We start from the raw sequence: 24,121 nt of genomic DNA, 5'->3' as shown, positions 1-24,121 counted from the left end.
ATCTGGTAACGGTGGGAAGTTACGTTACGGAAATCCCGCTGGATAACATAACGTAAGTAACTTCCCATTAAGGGTGTTCAAAGTTGAAATCATAAAATTTTCAATGCATAAAATCATAAAATCATAAAACTTTCAAGTGATGATTTCATATGTACCATTCTAGAAATGTTTCTCTAATTTGAGTGCTTGGGTGCAACACATTTTTTCAGCTTAGAATTTTATGATTTTATGGTGTTATGATTTTATGCAAGTCAACTTTGAACACCCTAATTGTTGCTTGCATAAAATCATAAAATTCTAAGCTGAAAAAAATATGTTGCACCCAAGCACTCAAATTAGAGCAACATTCTAGAATGATACATATGAAATCATCACTTGAAAGTTTTATGATTTTATGATTTTATGCATTGAAAATTTTATGATTTCAACTTTGAACACCTTAATTGCATAGAAACGGCCATTTTCATGGCATAAAGACAAGGTCCCCTCAACTGATCACTAACTCAATACTTGATCAACAGAGCAGTTAATCATACATTAGGCTACAGTTATCCTTGCAATACTGTGGAAACTTACAAAAGAGTTATGGTAAACTCTAGCATCACATCAGTAACTGGGTCTGATGTAATTATGGTATGGCACTCTGTAGGAAGTGCGACAGATTCCCCCCTGGTGTGAACAGCGGAAGACAAATATCATAATCAATCAAAGGACCTGTTGCAACCCAAACTTAAGGAAGTCCCTCACTTGCCTGAGGCTATGCCGGAGGGACTTATGACTAATCATGAATTCTTGCATGAGAGATATTTTTGTTTTGGTGGTGTTTGCCTTTTAACCACCACAACTCAACTCTGACAATCTCAAACCTTCTAAGTTTTTGGTGGATGTTCCGCCTGCATCTGCTCCTCCCTCTGATATATTTTCACACTCCCTCGCCTGGATCCTTGCCCTTCTTTTATTTTTTTAAAACACCCATTTCCTTGAGATTCTTGGAATTTCCACCGGATCAGAAAATAACTGCCTGTGCGCAGACATCTCAAGGTCCCTTCACTTGATACAATGTTATAAAGGTGTGCGTCTCTTTTTTTCACCGATTCCCTCTGCTTAAATCCAATCAGGTTGAGAGTGGCAAGGTTGTTGTCATCCTTGTTTGTGGGTTCTATGGCTGATGGAGATGGATTGAGCTTTCCCAAGGTGATGATTCTTCTCTTATCAATACAAGTCTTCCTTTTTTTTACCGTGGTGAGTGGCTCAGTAGAGATCATCAATCATGTAAGCCTAATCAGGCTTGATAGCTCCGTTCATCTCCCATTGCGGTTGGGTCAGTGCACTATGGAAATACCAAATGAAATGGAGTGATGTGCTTGACATCACTATTATTTTGTTTTTTATTCTGATTTTCAAGATATTTATTTTAGAAATAGATGAGCTAGCTACAGGGAATATAAAATACATGATAATTTTGTTGAGAAGAATGCTATTCACAAACAATGGGTCCTGTAAGGAGAGGTTGAGAATTGACGGAGTAGTGAGGAATATAACATTGAGCGTGGTCAATTATCCGGATCTCTCATGCAAGAATCCCTGATAAGTAATAACAAGTCCCTCTGGCAAAGCCTCAGGCAGCTAACTTAACTAAGTGCCTCTCTATGTGAAAGGGGGACACCGTCCCGCAGGGACTCTCCAAAGGAGGGACTTAGGCGCTATGTCAACCTTGTGGCGTGAGAGAATTTCATAAATGCTGTTTTTTGATGTTTTGTAGCAGCACCAATTCTTATTGGGTGATTAGGTGTTGGGGGAACAAAAGATGCAGAAGACCACGGAGAATCTTCCTACATATTTTTCAAATTTTTTAAGCCTTGAGTGGCAGTCAAATTACTTTTTTATGACCACCATCATGTCTACTTCATCCTTCATCACACATCTTGCACTGTACAGGATCCAAAACTAATGATATTACAAAGGGTATTGCAGATCAAAGAAAAGGGATGGGGGGAGATGGAAATGGTACATAGATGGGGACAGCTTGGGTGGTCCCAGAAATGAAAACTAGAAGGAATTTGGTCAAGAGACCCATGTGCTATGTTGATTATAAAAAAGTGCCCACCAAAAGTTGAAATTCTCTCAGGCTGCGGGGTAGACATAGCGTGTAAGTCCCTCCTTTGGAGGTCGCTTTGCTCCCCCAAGGAGGGAAAAAGTCAAACTTAGCACAAGTCCCTTGCCTGCCGGGGGGCGCGGCGCAAAGCGCCTCGCACGAAGTGCGACCTCCCAAGTCCCTCACCTGCCGAGGGGCGCGGCACGAAGCGCCTCGCACAAAGTGCGACCTCCCGTCAGGGAGGGACTTGCATGGAATCCCTGATTCCTGGCGTGAGAGCCCCGCATACAGCTCTTAGTTTTTGCAGGTGTCCAACTTTGTGCCCCCAAAAACCCCACTTCCCAAAAGAACTGAGTCCTGCCCCGGATGTCAAAGAAAGGCCTGCTTCTCCTCTTCAATTTGGCGGCAGTCACAGGCTGATAGCACTTGGTTCATGGCCTGGAGAGCAGTTTGAAAAGGGCCTCTTTTTGAGATGCATTCCTGCTGATGTAAGCAAGAATTAGGGTGTTCAAAGTTGACTTGCATAAAATCATAACACCATAAAATCATAAAATTCTAAGCTGAAAAAAATATGTTGCACCCAAGCACTCAAATTAGAGCAACATTTCTAGAATGGTACATATGAAATCATCACTTGAAAGTTTTATAACTTTATGATTTTATGCATTGAAAATTTTATGATTTCAACTTTGAGCACCCTTAATGCAGTATTCAACTGCCTTTCATTAGATTGAAACAGATTTTGATACAAAGCCACATGTATTTATGGTGTTCAAAAAATCGCATAAGATTTTTTTACATAAAATCTTAAACTGCAATTTTGGCTGGGAGATGTCACTTTAAGTTTTATGCACGCTGACATCTCCCAGCCAAAATTGGCTTTATGATTTTATGTAAACCGTGACATATGCAATTTTGAACACCATAATTTACAAAAAACGTTCTCTCAATAGCACTGTTCACGTAAGCTAAACATCAGCAAGATTGAAATAAAGTTTATCCCATTGTGCCAGCCAATTTGGCTGGGAAAGTAGCACTGTTCACGTAAGCTAAACATCAGCAAGATTGAAATAAAGTTTATCCCATTGTGCCAGCCAATTTGGCTGGGAAAGTATGCTGATGTATATCTCTCACATGGTCATAGATTTCTTACGTGAACAGTGCTAGTATGCTGATGTATATCTCTCACATGGTCATAGATTTCTTACGTGAACAGTGCTAATATGGTCCGCTTTTCTCGGTGTTTGAAAACTTCAAACGCAAGGATCAGGCCTTATATTGGCAGCTACAAGGCCTAAATTGCACCAGAAGAAGCGCACTCCCGAGCACTTCTTAAGTCCTGAGGGGCAGCCTCAGCGGGCTGACGGTTGAGTTACAAAAACGGAAAAAGTTAAAAAAAGCCTGATACAGGCTCATATTCCTGGGGCTCTCAGGCCAGATACAGGTTTTTGCAGCTAAGCCTCTCTGTGAGACAGAGACCCTGCGGGGCTGCCTCACTGGGAGGCTTTGTTAAGCTCGGGAAAAAGTTAGCTCAGGCAGGGAGGGTCAGGTTCGGTCGCAACCGCCGTTCCGCCTTCCTCATCAATCTCAAGGTAATATTCAACAAGGAGTAATAGAAGAACGATGACGCTCGGTCTAACACCTCACAGCGCCAATTGGGACAAAGTCGGGGATGCCTTTTATCGCAAGGAAGAGATCTATCGAATGTCGTGGCCGGTCATCGACTTGTCTTTCTATCGGGTCGTCGGTGCTCCCTTCGCCGGTCCTATAGGTGGGTCGCACAACATTATTATCATCACCACCCTCATCGTTGTTCCGCTTTGCTGATTGTTATCTTTGCTTCCTTGAAAATCATCCAGCCATGACTTTCGATACTTCTAAACCCATCCCAGTCCTAGACCCCAGCTCATCCATGCCATCCTCCACCCGACCCCGCATCCATGTCTACTCTTGCTCGGGCCAACTCCTCCATACCGTCGTCTGGGACCATCCCTCGAGCCTCGTCTGTTTCGGCTTCACAGATGCCGAATCCCTGGTCACCGTCTCATCGAATGGATTCTATCGTCTCTATCCAATCTCGTGCAACTCGTCAGCTCCAGCTGATCTACTTCCCTACACCCAACACACCTTAGGATCAATTACTGAAGAGATCGGTGTACTAGATGCAGTCATCTGGTCGGATGGCATGGTCGTCATGAGGTCCGACCTCACCTTTGTCCAAATCAAAGGCTGGCCGGAGTCTCCCCTGTCCGAGTTCGGCGACCCTTCGGAGAATCCGATCAAGGATTCCAACCAAGGCGCCTCAAATCTGAACCTAGCCGACCCATTCTCAACACAGCTAGGTTCAGACAACCAACTGCACATCTTTAATCCAGACCGAAGTAATGGAAAGAGGGAATCAATCGACTCGGGGGGGCTCGCCGAAAAACCAACAGCGTGGGCTGTCATCCCCCCACATTCCAGCTCAACAGGGATCGTTCAGATTCTAGCCTCGCGTCAAGACTCAATCGTAGTCATAGATCCGATGGACTCCACCGACCAACGGCTCGCCGCCAAAGGGCCCTTTCTCCGGATCGTTCCCTCGCCTAATGGAAAATTCCTTGCGCTTCTGACGGCCCCCGGGAGCCCAAAGCCGTACACAGTTTGGGTCGTCTCATCTGATTTCTCGCGTGAATTGAGCGAGTTCTCTCTGTTAGAGCAGAGTGGACAGGACTTCATGAATGATGGCCCGCCCACTCAAATGGTCTGGTGTGGCGGAGATACAATCGTGATTGCCTGGGAAAAAAGCTTGCTTATGATCGGCCCATTCGGTGCATCACTCAGGTGCGTAAGTGAACTTCCTCCAACACTTTCTTAGCCATATTCCTCCAAGCAACTCACCAGCTATATTTCTATGGCCTATCAGATACACATTCAATGATTCGATTCATCTGGTAACTGAGATCGATGGCATTCGAATTCTGTCTCTAAGCACATGCGAATCCCTATCGAAGGTGGCTTCATGTACTAGTATGGTCTTTACACCCGGCTCGACCTCACCTGCGGCGATTTTGTTCGATGCGATGGATCACTTTGACAAGCACTCTGCACGAGTAGCGGATGAACACATTCGGAACATTCGCAAGAAACTGACCGAGGCCGTCGATGTCTGCGTCCAAGCTGCTGGTCGGGAATTCGAGCCTCGATGGCAGCAGCGGCTAATGAAAGCCGCTGCGTTTGGAAAAGTCTTCCTAGACGTTCATAACCCCGAGCCGTTTGTCAAAATGGCCAAGATACTCAGGGTTCTCAATGCAGTAAGAGACTATAAAATCGGGATTCCTCTCACGTATGAACAGTCAGTTTTCATGGCTTTTCATTTTGTCTTTTCTGGATTCATCACTAACCATTCTCGCTTTTGTAGATACATTTCACATCATCCCGATCACCTCATCTCGCGATTAACAGCTAGGTCACACTACCTCCTGGCCCTCCGACTCACAGAATTTCTGAACCTATCTCCCGCTGGCGTCCTTCGTCATTGGGCCCGCAATCTTATTTTGAACATGGATTCCGCTTCCTCGAATGATGCCTCCAAATCAGCAGCCAGTCCAGCCTCGATTTGTCGAAGGATTGTCTCCAAGCTCAAAGATCGACACGGGGTCAGTCCAGCCGACATCGCCGAAATCGCCTGGTCACTTGGAAAGACCAAACTCTGTACCGAACTACTTGCTCATGAGCTGAAACCCACCAAGCAAATCCCCCTCCTGATGAGAATGGACGAAGGAAAAGAAGCCCTCCAACAATCAATCAAAAGCTTGGACCCAGACCTCATCCAAACTGTCCTCTGGGAAACTCGGGCTCGAAAGCCGCTAGCAGAATTTTTGTCCGTTGTTGAAAGAAAGGATGAAGCTATCAGTATTCTCAGAGTATGGGCGAAAGCTAGTGTCGAGCGGAACTTTCTCAGCGAGAAAGAACCTGTCTCGTCGAAATCTATCAGTGTGGGATCCGACTGGGAATTGTATCGCGATTTTTGCTACCAAGATGATCGGCGGACAGAGAGTGGATGTCTTTGCCTGGAAGAAAGTTACTTAAGCTACTGCCCGGCTTTGATTTATACACCATCAGCAGTGACGGATTGGGAAGCTTTCTTTGCTCTAAAGCTCAGCAAGATCAAGAGTGCTCTGAAGTTTTTCCAGGAAGATTCAGAGCGGGTATTCGAGCAGGGGATGCTAAACGAGAGTTTGCGGTTACTAGCCTTCCAGAAGACGCTGATCGTTGATATCATGAAGTCGTACGGCACAGGTCCGGCTGCGCCCTCCAATCCAGCACACGACCAGCTGAAAAAGAATTTCATGGAGGCGATGGTTTTCAATAAAGGACTGACGATGCCCAGCTTGACGGAGACGATCAGACAGTGTGTCAAGCTGGGACTGCGCAAGCAGGCCGACAAGCTCAAGACTGACTTTAAAGTACCCGAGAAACGGTTCTGGTACGTCAAGATGAAAGCGTTGGTCGAGTTGAAAGACTGGGACGGATTGGAGGCCTGGTCGGGGAAGAAAAGTCCAATCGGATTCGAGGTAAGGGAGAATGGGGAGACTGAGAAGCTCATCCTAACAAACTCGTGCACAGGTATCCACTAACTACATGCCATTTTTTGATTGTGAAGCCGTTTGTGAATCACTTGCTTGCAATGGGATGTCATCGCGAAGCGCTCCGATACGTGCCCAAATGCGAGGCCCGGAACCGAGTCGAGCTCTATGTCAAATGCGGCGAATGGGTCACGGCCGGCGAAGAATGCGCCGATCGCGGCGAAACTGCTAAGCTTGTCGAGCTTCGTCAACGCTGTCCTAGTCCTCATGTTGCTGCCGCTTTATCTAAGATGATCGAAGACCTTGCTGCTTGATCATTTTGTACCTTCTATCAGCTAATTCCTCCTTCTCCCCCCCCCCCCCTTCCCTTACAAATCAAATCGGCTAATTTACACTGTTTTCCTCGTTTTTTTTTTCCTGGTTGGTTTGTAATCATCTATTCATTTGAAATTGATCCCATAAAAATAACAATAAAAACTTGTGCATGCAGAAAGGGCCACCAACTTTTGCTCATGAGAACAAAGCCTGCGGTGTTGCTGTTCCGCTCTAGGCCTTGACAACAAACTCTCAGAATTGATGTGAATAAACAGATTGATACTCTCAAGGACTTAACCGAAACTTTGGATATGCACTTACCTGACACTTCTTTCTTGATGATGGAATGCCAAATCAATGACAAAATACCCAAAACTTAGTTGGCAATGCAAATGCATTACATACCAAGCCACAAAAAAAAGAAAAAGAAAAAGAAAAGATACATTTGCAAGCAACAATCCACTGCATGTACAGAGCTTGTTGAAAAAAGTTATTACTGAACATTGTGCTACAGGCATATCAATCTGAAACTGAAAAGTAGTAAAACCTAAGCACATGTAGTAAACACCAAGATGATGGCTTGAACTTGAAGCTGATCAAGTTGTGGTAATGATTTTTGAGGCTTTCCTACAGACTGTCACTAAATTTCTCCATGCTTTACTGCTTCTGTAATTTCAAGGTGCATGATGAAAATATAGAATGAGTATTACATACTCAGTGATTATTCAAAGCATGAGTTATTTGCCAACAGTGCTGTGCCATGGAATACCGCTCACAACTGTAAAATAATCTTCTGCATTTTTTCCTTATGATCTCTTGTTGTATTTTATTTGATAAATAAAATCTGGAGAAACTAGCATTTGAAGGAATTTTTGATTCATCAAAACTTCTCAATAATGCTGAAAAAGTTAAGTGAATGAAAGGTCTGTCTGATTATCATGTCATTTATTTTTGTTTTTATGAAGTAGCTATTCCAGGGGAAGAGGTTCATTTTTTTCATTTCTGGAAAACATTTAGTTTTCCAATTATTATAGAAATCCACCCTGGAAGCCCTCTTTGCAACTTGAGCCAAGCTCAGAGCAAACTTTTCTTCACTCAAAAAAATTGTTGACCATTTTGAGGTATTCTTGAAGTAGTAGTAATATATCACTTTGACTGCTGCTTTGGTCATTATGATTTCCTTTTGAGAGATCTTTTTACCACTTCTTATGCCCTTGTAAATACATCTCTCATCAGAATTATTCAATGCATCAAGAAGAGTTTTTTGCACTTCTTCTTCATTCATTGATTCTGAAATTGCTGAAAACATTGGAGTGGATTCTATTTTCTTTGATGATGTAAAGAGGGAATAAAATTCACTTTCAAGATTTTCTTGCTCTTTGAGGAATATTTCTCCATGAGTCTCTCCTCCTAAACTCTCAATCAACCGCGCATTTATCTTCCAAATCAAATCAAGAATTTTTTTTAATTCAAGACAAAAAGTACCACCTTCTAACAATCTGGTGTGTGAGTCCAATTGGTGATGGGGTTTACCTATTTGTTTCACCCTCCAAATCTCCAAGTTTTTAATGACAAGATCATGGTTCCCAACCTCAATTTCCTTGATGAAATTATAATAGTTACTTCCACAAAGTGAAATAATAGCCCATACTGCTTCAGAAATTGTTTGAAAATTCTCTTCATTTGCAAACTTGAGGTTGGTAAGGCAGGTACCAGTCAAACTATTGGCTTCAATTTCATTTCTTGATATGTATTTGACCCATTGCTCAACTTGGAATCTGCTTGTTAACTTAAACAGCTTAAGATATGTTAAACTGTTTTCCACTTTCACACCACTCTCTGGTCCCCATGGAAACAGGGTGAAAAGCCCCCTCCTTCTTTCAAATTTTTCAATTCCTCTTCGGTTTTCATAAGGAGCAAGAGACCAGTTTTGAAATCTTGCCAATGCTGAGATGAAATTATAATCTTTGTGGAAGAAATCATACCACTTAATATAATTTTTCATCTTGTAATAAGAAGCCAGACAGTTAACTGCTGCTTCGGCCATCAGCATTTGATATGGACAAACTGCTTCAAATGGAAAAGCAATTCTTTTCTTGAAAATGCTGTATATTGGGTGTGAATAACTTGCATTGAGTGCCCTTAAAACCAAGCTTTTAAGAGATGGATCTGGAAGGGCAGAATTTTCTTCTGTTGCTTTGTGTATTGGGCTATATAATTTGAATGTATTTGATTCAGTAAAAAGATTGACAATGTGACTGTACATGGACCCTTGTTCTGCAAGATAATCTTTTTCCTGGGGGTTGAACCTCTCCATGAATTTTGAATTTATGCACCAGAGAAGATGAGCAAATTCTCTGAAGATATTGTTTGATTCCCTGCACACAAATTCCTCAGCAGAGCTCTTGTGACCTGGAAGCCCTTTCACCCTTGAAGCAAGTGTTGCAATGAAACTGGAAATTGTTTCTTCATTTGCCATCAGTTCATCATAAAGTGATTGTGATATGTTGAGCTTCATTGTGTAGATCCAGGCCCAGAGAACGGGGTCAACAGTTGAATAAACTTTTATTTGATATTTATGTTTGGTTGCTTTTGAATTTTGGGGTGTCTCTTGTGTCTGTAACTCCTGGTGTGACACATTGTTACCTTCTAATCTATGTGTATGAGATCCCTCAGGCAAAGATTTTATTTCAATTTCTTCCTTCACAGTGGAGGCTAGGCTCTTTGCCATTTCAGGGGTTGAAATCATAGCTGGAACATTGTGTCTTGCGGAATTGTAACCTGTCGACGGATCGCCTTCCGCTTTGGTTTTCATGAACGCAATGTCAGCTGCAGGTCTTCCCAAAACTAACGCCAAACATCACGAAGAAAGAGGAAATAGTTGGCGGCTAACTCTTAGGTTTTAACCTCCCCCAACGCAGACCGTCATGCCCAAAATCCCTGTCGCCCATCATATCTTGGATTGCCTCACTTTTCAGTTTTTTTCCTAGATGATAGGTATTGTGATCTTCATAGTGCCCAATAGATTGGCCCTCATCTTTCCAGGACTCATAGGACTTCTTTTTTGGATTGCTTTCCTCAGTACTGATTTTTCCCCAATGACCTATAAACACACCAGCTCCAATCAGTTGCCATACCCGGAGTCCAGCCTACGTCAATGAGATTTGGTGGCTTCCCGCCGAGTAGGAAGGGAAAAAAATGAGAAAAACCAACTCAAGAAATCAATTTCTTCTGCTTGCCGACTTGAACCTGCAGGCAAAACCTGTGTATCAATGGTAGGTATGAAGCTTCTGGGACCCAAACGGCGGCGAGTGATCAAGGACTTGTGGACGCATCGGCCTACAAATCTGAATATCCCGTGTCAATCTGTCAGTCGGATGGTTAGATGAGAATTTTCTATGACGCCTCATCACTCAACTTATCATTCAGTTTTGAGAGTCTGTCCTCCGCCCGTTGAAGGACACCGGTCGTTACCTCCCCCCGCTCCGCTACCCGGCTTTGGACCCGCGCCAGAAGCGTGCTTACGCATACAAAGATCAGGTTTTTCATTTGTTCAGGCTTGCACGACTGATTGATTTTCATTCTATCACACCAGCAACTTTATGATTCTTGGTGGGAAGTGGAAAAACCCATTGGCTTGCAAAAAAGCATTGTATCCCCCCAAAGCTTGATGCAGCCCGCGGAGGCCGAGACTCCGATGAGGCGAGCCGAAGGCGCCCGTGGTGCTAAGCTGCGGATCGCGCCCCTTTCTCATCGTACACAAAAATACTAAATAATTATGACTGCGCTACAGGTTGCGCAGTCTTGCAAATCAATCAACATGTGCTTGTGTCATCATGACATGGTTTCATACAAATATTTTAAGGTATGACCTTGGTCTCACCATGAAGAATCCAAAAAAAGAAAAGAAAAAAAGGTGGCTTGGTGTTTTGCGGTGTGTAATTAGTCCATGCATGGGGCCTGGGTCCTGGACAACTGCCGCTGCTGCCTCAATGAGAGTTGGGTATTTTCAATTAAACAGACCTCGTTGAAAAATGAAAACTGTGGGTGCCTTTCTGATCTTCAAATGTGCCCTTGATTTGACCTAGCCCGCGGGCTAGCCGCTTGGCCCGCGCCACTCAAAGCCCGCCCGCACCGCCCGTGTGGGGTGTTTTGAACGGCCGGGCCTGTCCAGAAGTGAAGCAGATTAAGCCGGGCTAGCGCGCGGGCAGCCCGAATGCGCCCGATTACCATGCTTCAAGAGGCATGCCAATGATAGGCAACCAAGCAGAGTCTGGGGCTAACACCATTGAGCTGGAACAGGGATCCGGACAAACAAAGTTCTAATCTGTTAAATACCACACAGATGTACATAGTTCACTTTAAGAGACGTACATAGAGCAAGGCAAAGAAAAAAAACATATCAACTGGGTACTTTGTGTAATTACAAACTTGTATGTATGTACAACTTGAAGGAAATTTGAAGGATGGATCATCATCATTGCTTGCAGCTTATTTACAGACATATTCACATGTGGTTGTTGGATTTTGTCATAGATTCCAAGAGACTTATTTATCTATTTATGTGTCAATGGGGATTATGTCCAATCTAAAGTCAAGGAGAAGAGAATGGGCCCACAAGAAAAACAACATCCGAAAAAATGAAACAGGATTGTAGCCGTAGAAAACAAGTAGGAGAATACACATCAAGAAATGTTGGAAAGAGGAGAGATGAACGGAGAACGGCGGCCCCAAGACAACTAAAAGAAAACACAACAAGAGGGGGAGAGAGAAAGTGGACACACAAAACCATGACGACATTATTTCCTAAGTTAAGATTGATGAATAGAAAACGAAGCAGAAAGAGTCCAAAAAAAAGAGAAGATATCCTACATGATTTCCTTTTGTGTTCATGTCTTAGTAGATGAGCTGCAGGGACATTTTTGTTTGTGGAATCAGATTCAAACAGGAAAGGCAAGACACAATCTCCTAAGCTTATGAAAAAGGTCTGTTTTCAGAAGAAAAAAAGGGGAAAAGAAAAGCACGAAAAAAGATCATTGCTTGTCAGTCCAAATAGAGTCCACGAATCCGAGGCCGACGAGATCGACCCTCTCGATATTATTGAGATCGGTAGCGGGGGGAGGAAGCGAGGCAGGTTTCAAGGGGTCTTTATCGGGGCACGAGATGAGGATATCGGAGGGGCGTTGTTTGGCGAGTTTGGTGGGCGGGGAGGGTTGCTGGGAGTTGAAGAGACTAGAGACGTCGAAGCTGGCTCTGCGACTGGCGCACTCGGGTCCCAGCAGTCCGTCTTCATCGGCCTCCTCGCCGACGCCTCCGAGCAACCGACGCCCGGCGAATCCGCCGCGGGGGGCCAGACGGGCCGGCGAGGGGACGCCTTGCGGGGGCCGCGATCGGCCGACAAACAGCGAGGTTCGTCGGTTGCTTGCGAGTGAGGCGCTCTGGTAGCCCCAATCGACGTTCGAGTCCATCGGCTTCGTCTCGCCGCCCCGCTCCTCGTCGCCCTCGTCGTCGTCGTCCGTCGCCAGCGGCTGCAGTCCGCCCTCCGCCTCCGCCGCCACCCCGTCCTCCGAGCCCGGCTCGCTCGGGAACATCGGGTTGTAGCCGAGCGGCGAGTGGACCGGTTTGGCGGCCTGGACAGGCGGCGGCGGGGTGTGGCTGTCGCGGCCGTAGGGCGGCGTGGGCGGGGGGCCGATGCCCGGGGAGAAGAAGTTCGGGAGCAGCGGCGGCGTGGCCGGCATGAAAGGCTGGAAGGAGAACGCGGGCATCGAGGGTGTCATCTGGATCGTCTTCGGCAGGGCGGGCGAAACCAGGCCGGGGGCGTAGGGCGGCGGCATCGGAATCGTCTGCGGCCGAGGCTGGTTCGCGGGGTGTCCAATCGGCTCCGGCCCGCCCCCTGATCGCCCGTTCGTCCCTTGCCCGCCATCCGAGCTCGTCTGCGAGTACTCCGACGATCCGTTCGTCGGCTTGAAGTAGCTCGACCGCCGCGACGCAATCGGACTCAGCGCTGGCGGCACGATCGTCGGCACACTCACGCGCACACTGGGCCTCACAGGTTCCGGGGCCCACAGGGGCTCGTCCCGCTTTTCTTCGGCACTGTTTGTTGAGCCGTATATGGAATAGTCTTCTGGCGGACAGGGGTCAGCATCAATTGGGAGATTACACTCAATCTGTGGGCGCTCACCTGTCTCATCCGTTTGTGATTTGGGTTCCTGGACCAGCGGGTGATTGGATTGGTATTGGCCGTGATGGATCGGGTGGAAGTGAGGAGGCGGGATCGTGGCATGTTCAGGCCATGGCCCAGGCGCGGCAGAGCCGGGATGGGTGAGCTGATCGAAGCGCACTTTCAACGCCCGCCCCTTGAGCTCGTATCCGTCGTACATCTCCAGGGCCTTCAATGCGTCCTCCGCGGTCGCAAACAGCACCGTCCCAAAGCCCCGACTCCGCCCCTCAACTGTCGTCGCCACATCCGCCCTCAGAATGTTCCCCGCCTGTCGGAATAGGTCCTTCAAGTCTTGCCATTGGAGGTTGAATGGCAAATTGCCAACAAACAAAAGTCGGCATGCTGGGCCACTATTCTGGCTGTAGACCTGTGTGGGGAGGAAGGGGAAATAAGTTTGCTTAGCTCATTTCGTATATGTGGCATTTCTTCATCCATCGACCAAAGACTTGAGTTAGATATAAACTTACGGTGGAGTAAGGCGCATGATTGAGCGTGGTACCAGGTATGTGGTGAGGCGGGTAAGAGTGTGGGGGGCCGTAGTGTTGAAATGGAGGCATCGATGGATGGTGAATGTTGGGGCCATCATGCTGAGAGTTGGAGCCAACGAGCGAGGAGTGAGTGGCACCCGAATAATGATGAGAAACCGAGCCAGCAGGCGAGGAGACGGGGGAAGAAGTGTCGACGGGGGCAGAGGAGACGGAGGAGCTGGAGTCGGGAGGGGCCGTCGAGATGGTGACGCAGGGCAAGGCGGGTTGGACGGTGGAGATTTGAAGGTGGGCGAGAGCCTGGTTCAAGGAGCTTGAGCCGGGCTGGAAGGCGGGCTGATGGACATCGAGGGGCCGACTCGGGGGTGTTTGAGAAGGGCTGGCGGTGGAGGATGTAGCAGGATTGCTCGGGGGATGCGGATTAGAGAGTTGGACCGAGCGCGAGGGCCGATGGGCCGAGGTTCTGGGCAAGGGGGTGAAGACTGACTGGGACAGGTTGGGCGGTAGGTCTGAGAAGGGTATGAGTGATTGGGAGTGCTGGTGCTTTTGGTAGCTATGAACAGTTTTATTGGTGGCTGGGTTGAGCGACTCGGAGTTTGAATGCTGTCCGGCAGGGAAGGGGGTCGAGGATTGGGCCGGTATGACGCTAGGCAGCTGAGCTGGCGAGAGGGAGTGATGAGGATGAGCCAATGAGGATGACTGATGAGGGTCGCCCGCAAGAGTGGTGTTAGTAGTACCACCCGGTCCGTTCCGGTTTTGCTGTTGGGCGTTGCTAGGATTTCCGGTGGACAAGGGGAGCTGGAGTGAGTTGTGAGGCTGTGTATAATGGTTGTGATTATGTTGGGAGACAGCTGTCATTTGAGGATATTGCTGATACGGCGGATGTGGATGCTGATGGTAGTTCTTCGGCTGGGATGACGGGGCTGGACAGGCTGCCGCTGCTGCTGCCATTCCAAATGCACCAGTAGGGTCCTGTTGATCGAGCTTAACATCGAGGATTCGTGTCTGCCAGCTGAATCCATCTTGAGGCACATGAAGTGTAGGGATGAAAAGAGGGTGTATCAGAGCTTGTTCTATCAATCTCCCTGAATGGGTAGAGATAGACTGACTGTAGATTTCGATGGCCTTGAAGGCATCGTTCCTGTTGGCAAACAAGACCGTACCGAAGCCCTTGCTCCTGTTGTCGGGAGTCAAGGAGACGTCGGCGCGGAGGACGGTGCCGGCCTTCCTGAAAAGATCCTTGAGGTCCTGCCATCGGACGCGGAAGGGGAGGTTGTTGACGAATAGCTGGGTGCGACTGTCCTGGGCTGGGGGCGGATGATGGGCATGGTGGCTTGGCTGGAGTTGGGAGGGGAGGACGGGGTAGGGCTGTGGATGGCGAATCGACTGCATCGGTTTTCAAGTCCAGCACTCGTGCGTTGGATGTTCTAGTGCGGATCGGTGTTCTTGCGAGTCCCTCTGGGTCTAGTCTTTTGTTTATGGATGTAGTTGGTTTGGAGGGAGGAAGGATAATTCAAACAAAAGAGGTCTTCTCTCTGCCTCTCTCTCTCCTTTTCGAGTTGGTTGATTGATCTGAGGAGGGATGGAAGGGCACGGGAGCAGTTCTTCAGTAGATCATGGTCCTGCTGATGTGTGGATTTCCTGGAGTATTTGAATATGAAAAAAAGGATTTATTAATGGTGGTTTGTTTGGAAACTCAGGACAAGATGAACGTCATTGATTCTGGATATCGGAGGTTTTCGGCGAAAGAATCGATTACTCTTCGGCTCCTCTGTCCTCTGGAAGGGATCGTATGTAGAAAGTTCTCTATACGGCGCTGGTATGGAGTCCGGACATTCGATAGGACTGTATGTACAAAGATTGGATGGGTTGACAGGTGAATTGGAGTCCGCTACATACGCAGTTCAGTTATTTCGTCGTGGGTTCTTTTTTTCTTTTCTTTTTCTTCTGTGTCCACCCTGGACTGGGTTCTTGTCGCTGCCGGGTCTAGCGAATGCCTGGTTGTGATGTGGTTTTGGTTGGTTTGGAAACTTGTATGGGAGATATTTCGTACAGGCTCAGCTTGTTGGTATTTTCGATTGGATTGGTCTAACGACTAATTAAAAAAAACGAAAACGAAAAAAGCCGGCAGCCAATGTACCCCTCGGGTGCACTGCTGGTCGTGGTGTCTCCTGGCCTCAAGAGTGTTGGCTGGTTCCGCCGCTGGTCCAACTGCCACAGCTCGAGCAAATAAATGCATATTTTCAAGCGCTCGCTGAGCAGTTCAGCAGTTGCATACATAAAAACTATTCAAGTTTAAAGGCCGGGGGAGACTTTCATGACGTAAACACGTGTTATCGGGTCCAAACGGAGGCCGCTGGCGCCGGCTCGAGACTCGAGGGACGGGATTGGGGGTGGCTGGATGGGTACAGAGATAAGAGAGAACAAATATCCGAGCATATTGAACGAACTAATCACGCCCACCCACGTACCGGATGCGCCTTCTGCGCCCGGAATGGTGCCGGTGCGGCCTGTGGCGGTGGCCGAACAATCCTCCGTTGCCTGTACGCTCAGGCTGCCACGCCACTACACGTGTATATGGCCCGAGGTAATCATCCGGATCTCGTGCGTGCTCTTCAAGAAGTGCGTTGCAGCGTACGGGTCAGTGTCTGCGCCGGAGGTGGGCGGGTCGACTGTAGGATGGTATGAGCCGGCACTGCTGCTGATAACACCTTAAAACATTAACTATCCTGCTGTTCGAACTTGGGCGCAGTCCCCGCTAGTCCTCCGGCACATAAATAAGCGAGCTCTGGCATACCGCGGATCGGCGCGGATCTAAACTGTGTGATTCCCTCCGGGCGGAGTCCTAAGGCATGGGTCGCATTGCGCCGACCGGAGACTTACGCGCGATGTCCACCCCGCGGGCCTCGAGAATTAAGGAGTTTGGCGGGGATTTCCCTGAGCCACCCCCAGCTATCAACAATTGCCCCATCTCCTTGTTCCGCAATGGTGTTTGCAAGCGTGATACAGGATCGAGTCGAAAGTCTTAAACATCAAACATGTGTGCCACTCAAGACCCTAAAAAATCAAGCACCACATGGAAAGCTTCCTCATGACAATGTGCATCTTTCGTACCCCCAAGCTTATCACACAATGCGACGTGATGACGCTAGAAAGGACTGAGAATATTAATTTCGTAAATCTCTTGATCAGGCCGCAGGTACAACTAGCGCCTAATCCCTCCATCGAAGAGTGCCATTGATAAGAGTGGCTTAGTAAAGTTGGTTGGCTTCGTAGTGGATGGTCGGCGAAAGGGGGCGCGACAGTAGCAAAGGCCAACGCCTAGCTCATTAGGTGCCAAGTGCTGTCGAATGTTATGTAGAAGCTGCGACTTCGCCATGGGCTGGCCTCCGGTAGTGTTGACGAAAACAGCTGGAAAAACTCGCCATGCGGAAGGAATACTGCTAGGCTCGTAGCAGTACCTATGGTGTGACCTTTTTTCTGTTTGTTGGTGCTGCTTAGGCCGGGCTTCGAAGACTATCAGGGCTGATGACGATGCCAAGTACTTAATCAAGGTCAGGAAAACATAGGCAAGCCAAAGCACAACCTACCATGTTATCGTGCTTCACTGGGTGGTATGTACAAGTTTCCCTGCTACCCTTGAGCATTATTCAGCTTGACTAATTCTGCGTAGTTGAGAAATAACCCATCACACCTTGGGGATAATTAGTGGATCACTCGTATGTGTGAAGGAAGAAGAGGTGTAGCTCGTCGTGACCAGTGAGGTGGGTTGACAAGTCCGTCTTGCTTTCACTCAGCGTCATGGTGTTAGGTAGGTTAAGACGCGGCATGGCGGTTCCAGGGCCATGCCTTGATGGTCTCTTGGCCATGGCTAGGGAATTCATGTTGAATCTTGCCGTGCTGAACATCAGAAGCAGTAGTAAGAAGGGAGTTACCGACCTGGTTTTAGCACTACATAAGGGCAACGTCTGAGCTGTCAGTTGGCGAACATCCCATCCACCTCATCCATTCCATTCAACGCTTCCATCCATACCTTTTGATTTCCTTATTTTCTGCAGAGCAGTTGAAGTCAGTTACTCGAAAGCAAAGTCGTCTCCCTCCCTCTCAGCTCTATCTACATAAATAATCCCAAGCAACCGATAAATCTCTTCAATTAAAACTATTAAGATGCAATTCGTGCCTCTGTTCATCTGCGTTATTGCTGTTTTTATTAGTTGCTCTTTCCAACAAGCTTCGGCACAAGTCACACCTCCCCCAGGCACACCTCCCCCAGTCACAACTCCCCCAGTCACACCTAGTCCCCCGGGCACATCATCAGGTTCAGAGGGTGATACCACAGAGGTTGCATCGGTATTCCAGGTATGTTGCGCGGGTTTTCTCAGCTTTATGGCCTTCGTTTCGAGTTGTTGTTGGGTCGATGATCTGATGAGACGGCGGCTCTTAGAATCTCGAGAAACAAGGAGTAGGCAAAACATCCGCGAACGACAAATTACCACCCCCACCAGCCGGAGCGGTTAGTCCCCAGGTAGTGCGACAGAGCTTCACCAATGCAGTCTTTGGATTTCTGGACGAAAAGGTCCCTGAAGGTGCCACTGGAACCGTCTTCCAATTGGTAATCCAATATCTCGAAAAGGTCGGCCAAGTCAACGGAGGAGGATCGGCAGGTGCAGCGGCTACGACGGGTCAACCGGCAAAAGCAAAAGCGTCTAGATAAAATTTGTATCACGTTTGTCTCATTGTATATTTCTTGTTTATAAGCTTAAGATTATTTAGACAGATGGCTTGGCAATCAATTACCATTAGTATTTAACAATCAACTTGGCGGATGCATTTGAAAGCAAGATGTTCTCTACAAAATTTTATCACTAAGGCTGAAAGAGAGGATGTTATATTCTAACATGAATCTGATTAGATGAACACGGCTAATTAACCGGGCCCGAAAAGCTTCTACCAAAGCTTAATCAATTTTCGTCATCCTCAAGTACTGATCCTCTTAGTACAAATATGAGCGGGGCATAGTCCCAACCTCCGCACGACGCCAAGCAGTCGCTTCAAACATTTTTAATCATGGAGCACCTGACCTCTGCAGCAGTAGGAAATAGAATAGCGCGACGTGCGACGCTTGTGCCCAGTTTAAGACTTTGCGCAGTCTACATAGTCCATATAGTCCATCAATTTCATACATGTCATCAGAATAAAAATAGAAAGCAAATCAAAAATCAAGAAACAGAAGAAACGGTAGTGAAAACATTAGGAAAGGTATATTGATGTCAAGTTGATATTGAATCTACCGAATTTTGTAAGGTTAACTATTTATTTATCCAAGCTTCACTCAACCATTACTCCCGAGATTGTATCTCCGTTTAATATGTATACAATTTACAGCATTACACCCAAGACCAAACGCTTCAAGAAACGAAATTTTCCATCATATCAAGCGGGGTTCAACTCAGCCTCAATGCTATCTGCGCTAGTTGAAGAAGACGATACGGATAGCGTCCTGGTAGCTCCAAACTCGCTCGACCGACTGTCAAGCCATCCTCCCGAGCTGGTAAGCCCATGAGACGACTCCAAGCCCCGACCGACCATGACCGTCCCGCGTTTTCCAAGCTCGCCAGGCGTTGCTTGCAGAGTACCTTCCTCTTGTCGTTTAAGTTCCTCCCTGTGAAATGAGATTACCAAAAAAAGAAATCGAATGATCAATGGTTTGCTCACATCAGATGAGTGATAAGATGTCGAAATTTCACACCTTTTATTAAGCTTCCGTCTCGTAATAGCCAGTGCGACGCCAAGAATTAATAACGCCCCGAGCAAGACAGAGCTCACAACAATGGCTGTTTTTTGGTCCTCGGTGGGTTTGCCGGTCTTTCCTTGGGAATGCTCAGCTGAAGTTGGACTGTAATCCCGCAAATTTCAGGCCGCAATTAGGTATTCAGTCAAATAAAGTTAGTAATTATGACCAAAAAGCAAAAAATATCGATGTAGGAAAAACCCAAGTAGCTTACGAAGTCGGTGTCTTTTTTGGGGGTAAAGATGACGAGTTTGAGGGAAGGATGTTGGAGGTCAGGTTTGACGATGAACCAGTAGGAGTTACTGAACCGTTGATGCGAGCCTGATCAGTGCCAGATGGGCGTGCTGGAGTCAAGTCTCCTGGAGCTTGCGAAGCGGTTCCGTTTTTTTTCGGCGGCAAATTTGTGGAAAGATTAGCATCTGGTACGCCACTTGCAGAGCCCCTCACGGCGGGAGTGGGCTGTGCTGGAGAGTCAGACGATCCAGCCTGAATCAAAGGAGCTCCGCCAGATTGCTTGGATGTAGGGAGAGGAAGGATATTGCTTTCAGAGATATTCGCCCCCGCAGGAAGCCCATAGGCAGGCCCTGTATTTTTGCGGGTTGATGATCCGCGCGAAGAAGGCAGCAGTCCCCCTGAGGAAACCCCACCGGCAGGTAGCTCATCAACGGGCGAAGTTGGTATTTCCTGAGAAAGTGGTTGGACAGAGGTGTTCGGATCAGGTGCGGTTGTAATACGTTTACGCGCGTCAGTGGCGTTGGCATCGACATTTCGACTTCCAAACTGGGACTCGCCGCACCGGCAGGGGTTGTTTCCTGAGGAGCATATGTTACTCGTTAAGAAGAAAAGGCTGAAAGCTACATGAGCAGCCTTCAGCTGACGCATTGAAGTGGCCACTTCTTTGCTGCTGGTGATTTGGTAGAAACGGGTCTGAAGAGGTAGTTTACGGAACAGCTTGTTCGATGGCGAAGATTGATGTTTGTGGATTTTGGATGTATTACCCTACCGCAGTGAATGTTCATGAGGGTTGATCTTCACAAGGAATAAATTGGTCTGATGAAAATTTGGCTTGCGATGGCATGGCAAATGGGCTGACATAGATGGCACAGGAGGTGCAAAGAAAAGATAGGGAAATGAATGATGGCCAAGAATTGCGTAGGTACTAGTGGAGGGATAACAACAGTTTAGTCTAAACTGATTCTCGCTGAGTTTATCGAGGATTGAGCCAGTCGGGAGATGGAATCGGATTTAGCTCAGGCGAATTGAGAAGGTGAGGTTTAATGTGTGAACCTGCTAATCCATACAGATGAGGGGGGTGCTAGGTTGGATGAATGGGGGAACTAATCTCGATCCATCAAAACTGTCATCGTGTTCATCTTACCCGTCCCGTAGTCTTATCAGTCACCTGCAACAACCAGCTGCTGACGAGTCCTTTTTCGTGGTGTCCAAGTGCGTCTCATCGAGAGCTCAACGGAGTCAAAATCACTCGGTTTCCAAGGTTGCCTTCAACTATATCCACAACGAGCTTTGAGCTGACCTCGACTTCCGAATCGTCAATGGGCAGAGGCTACCAGACGCTACCAACCGATGAAAGAAACCCGATTGAAAATCAAACCTAGCTGCCCTGGCCTTGAGAGTCATGCTCTGGAAGGAAGGCTTAGTCACTTCAAGCTCGGGAATAGGTGCCAACTTCTTACACGCGTATTACACCGGAATGACCAGATCCGGCAGGTCCAGTCAGCTTGTAATTTTATTCCCGTTGGTATGTAGGCTTCCGCTGACGAGCGTTGAGCATGCGTAAGTATATGAGGTCCCTCATGAGTCATGGCAGATGCTACGAACTCGATAACGCGGATGCTAGCTTGGATTGATTATGCTGACAGACAATTCTTCATCTCCTGAACCAACAATGACTTGCTGTTTGTTTTGCACCGTATGGAAAAGCCAGGAAATTGACACGGCGGTTGCACGATTTTAGGTTTTGCCCGAACTTAACGCAGTCCCTCCGAGGAGGTCGCGCGCAGCGCGACCTCCGCACGGAGGGCCCGTCGGGCCCTCCTCGGAGGGACTTGGATAAGTTCGGGTTTTGCCCGTCAAATTGACCCCCGCGCTGTCAAATTGCCGCCAATCTGACCACACCCCCGCCGACACTCAAGCTCAGGTGGAGTTGACTCGACTTCAGGCAAGTTATGTTAACTTGCCTGGTCAATTTGACGGCAAACATGCCTGAGGCTTGACCAATCAAACACCGGTGAGCATAGCAGCAATATGCCGTCAAGAAGCTTTGACCGCCAGCAAGCCAACAGCCACCAGCGGCCAGCGGGAAGGGGGGCGCCACGGGTAAGGGTACCAGAAAATGGGCATTGGGTTCCGCCTTGGCAGGTAACAAGGGTGGTGTGCTGGCTGCACTTGCTCTCAAAATGTGTGCCTGCTTTCCAGTCCTCCTGTCTTTGCTGCCCTGTGCAGGCTGTCCAAGGAGAAGTTATCAAGGCAGCTGACCCAGGGGTCAGGTATCTTCTCATCCACACATGCTCATGAGTTTTCTGTGTGGTTCAAGGGACTCTCTTCCGGGAACCACAGAGCCGCTTCAAACTTAACTCAAGTCCCTCGCTGCTGCGGGCGTCTGGTCTTGCGAAGCAAGCCTCCGATAGCCCTTGGCAGGAGGGACTTGCACCGCACCTCCCCATTCTGGCACACGGAGAATGGGTTTTTCACCCCTCTTTTCACCTTTCCCCTTGTACCTCCCTGATTCCATAATAAGCTTTTTTTTTTGCTACAGATCAGCTCAACATGCAAGTGCTGAGCCTTGTATTTTTTTCTTTCTTTATGTACTGATAGAAGTAAGTCTTGAAAAACTAAACAAGACAAATAAACTTTAAGACTGTTACCGAGTCTATAACTCAGACTTGCAGAAATCAATCACAAAATGAGAGCACGGACTCTCTGATTAATACATAGCGTGTTTGACACGCAGCTAGCTTGAGGACTGTGCTTGCTAGTACGGTATCTGCCGGTTATTGAGAGGACTCAACACTCTCAATGACCGTATGTGCCGGTCATTGAGAGGATAAAACCCTCTCGATGAACGGTACAGTACCGGTCATTGAGATGGTTGAGTCCTCTCTCTTGATGACCGGTACATACTGGTCATTGGGAGTGTCAAGTCCCCTCAATGCCCGGTTGATCCCAGTCATCAAGAGTGTCAAGTCCCCTTGATGGCCGGTCTGTACTGGCCATTGAGAGTATCGAGTCTCCTCAATGACCAGTCTGTGCCAGTCATTGAGAGGGCTGTATCCCCTTGATGACCGGTTGATCCCGGCCACCAAGATTGTCAAGTCCCCTCAATGACCGGCACAGACTGGTCATTGAGAGGTTGTACACATCCCTTCAATGAACGGTCTATACCAGTCATCCAGGGCGTTGTACGTTGACTGTAAGTCAAAAAAAATATGTATGTATTAAGTCATTGAGCACGGATCAGCATGGATCCCTTCTGTTACTTGGCTTCAGTAAGCTCCAAGATTCTATTCACTTTGATAATTTATTTAACCTTGAAAAGGTGATGTAACACAACTCAGATTGTGTGGGATGACACACAAGATGCAAGGCTTTGTGCCAAGCAAATTTTTAGGCTTTTAAGTTTTGAGGGCAAGAAGCTGTGATGGTTTGGAGAAACCACCTAGCCAAACTCAGAATCTTGGCACACCAAAAAGGGGCGATAGCGCGCAAGTCCCTCCTGCCGAGGGCTATTGGAGGCTTGCTTTGCAAGACCAGACGCCCGCAGCAGCAAGGGACTTGGGTTAAGTTTGGAGCTGCTTGCCTCCGTGCCAAAGCCCTTGCTTGGCGTATCCCCATCCACAGGGGCCAAGTCCATGATATGAACTGGATGACAGCCAGCTCAGATTTAGTTTATACCAAAAAAAGTCCCCTGACCACCATGATTAAAAATAGGGGGCTAAGGTTGTGTGTGGACAGGCCATACCCAGGGACCTATATATTTTATCAAAAAACCAACCACCTGCCGGCACCAGGAAGTACCAGGCCAAAACCATCCCTGGTTAAAGCTCTGTAACATATGGGTTAAAATTGTGTAACCAATGGGTTAAGCTTATGGAACACCTAGGTTCAACTTGTGTCAAGAATGGATTATCCATGTGTAATAACACTGTTTTAATCATGGCAATGTGGGCATATTGCCTTGCTTTTTGGGGTGGTGAGACAGATAGCTCTTGGTTCATGGCCCGGAGAGCGGCTAGAAATAGGACTCTTTTTGAGATGCAGGTCAGCTGATGCAAGCAAGAATGCAGTATTCCACTGCCTTTCAATATATTGAGAAAGCTTTTGATACAAAGCCATGTGGATTTAAAAAACATCTCTCTCTCAATATGGTTTGCTTTTCTCGGTGTTCAAAAATTTCAAACACAAAGATCAGGCCTTATATTGGCAGCTACAAGGCCTAAATTGCATTAGAAGAAGCACACTGCAGAGCACTTCTTAAGTACAGAAGGGTAACCTCTGCGGGCTGATGGTTGATTTACAAAAAAGGAAAAAAAGTGAAAAAATCCTGATATGGCTGCCTCACTGGGAAGCTTTGTTAAGCTCAACCAGGTTCTGGTGGGAAGCTCCTCTTTGGAAGCAATTCACCATGCA

General features: G+C 47.4%; 5 protein-coding genes across 5 annotated transcripts; 2 read left to right on the top strand and 3 right to left on the bottom strand.

Moving 5' to 3' along the window:
• Nucleotides 1-3,718: 3,718 nt before the first annotated feature.
• PtA15_2A316 (uncharacterized protein) lies at nt 3,719-6,977 on the top strand (the record flags this gene model as incomplete). The annotated part of the gene is made up of 5 exons (XM_053166325.1): nt 3,719-3,866; nt 3,955-4,918; nt 5,001-5,429; nt 5,496-6,651; nt 6,741-6,977. 5 exons carry the CDS (start codon nt 3,719-3,721, stop codon nt 6,975-6,977), a joined length of 2,934 nt encoding a protein of 977 aa, XP_053017558.1.
• A 5,034-nt stretch (nt 6,978-12,011) lies between these two features.
• On the bottom strand, nt 12,012-15,075 carry PtA15_2A315 (uncharacterized protein; the record flags this gene model as incomplete). The annotated part of the gene is made up of 6 exons (XM_053166324.1): nt 12,012-12,455; nt 12,568-12,608; nt 12,674-13,102; nt 13,160-13,565; nt 13,666-14,705; nt 14,793-15,075. 6 exons carry the CDS (start codon nt 15,073-15,075, stop codon nt 12,012-12,014), a joined length of 2,643 nt encoding a protein of 880 aa, XP_053017557.1.
• Nucleotides 15,076-15,978: 903 nt separating this feature from the next.
• On the bottom strand, nt 15,979-16,478 carry PtA15_2A314 (uncharacterized protein; the record flags this gene model as incomplete). Its single annotated transcript, XM_053166323.1, has 4 exons — nt 15,979-16,080; nt 16,155-16,193; nt 16,255-16,355; nt 16,409-16,478. The coding sequence occupies 4 exons, from the start codon at nt 16,476-16,478 to the stop codon at nt 15,979-15,981; spliced, it is 312 nt and encodes a 103-aa protein (XP_053017556.1).
• A 1,372-nt stretch (nt 16,479-17,850) lies between these two features.
• PtA15_2A313 (uncharacterized protein) lies at nt 17,851-18,397 on the top strand (the record flags this gene model as incomplete). Its single annotated transcript, XM_053166322.1, has 2 exons — nt 17,851-18,042; nt 18,128-18,397. 2 exons carry the CDS (start codon nt 17,851-17,853, stop codon nt 18,395-18,397), a joined length of 462 nt encoding a protein of 153 aa, XP_053017555.1.
• A 719-nt stretch (nt 18,398-19,116) lies between these two features.
• Nucleotides 19,117-20,356, bottom strand: PtA15_2A312 (uncharacterized protein; the record flags this gene model as incomplete). The annotated part of the gene is made up of 3 exons (XM_053166321.1): nt 19,117-19,345; nt 19,433-19,579; nt 19,689-20,356. The coding sequence occupies 3 exons, from the start codon at nt 20,354-20,356 to the stop codon at nt 19,117-19,119; spliced, it is 1,044 nt and encodes a 347-aa protein (XP_053017554.1).
• Between the last annotated feature and the right edge of the window lie 3,765 nt (nt 20,357-24,121).

The sequence above is a fragment of the Puccinia triticina genome, chromosome 2A (assembly GCF_026914185.1).
Source record: "Puccinia triticina chromosome 2A, complete sequence".
In the NCBI taxonomy this organism is placed as follows: Eukaryota; Fungi; Basidiomycota; class Pucciniomycetes; order Pucciniales; family Pucciniaceae; genus Puccinia; species Puccinia triticina.
The sequence above is the reverse complement of the archived record's forward strand: the minus strand, read 5'-3'. Positions and strand labels throughout refer to the sequence as shown.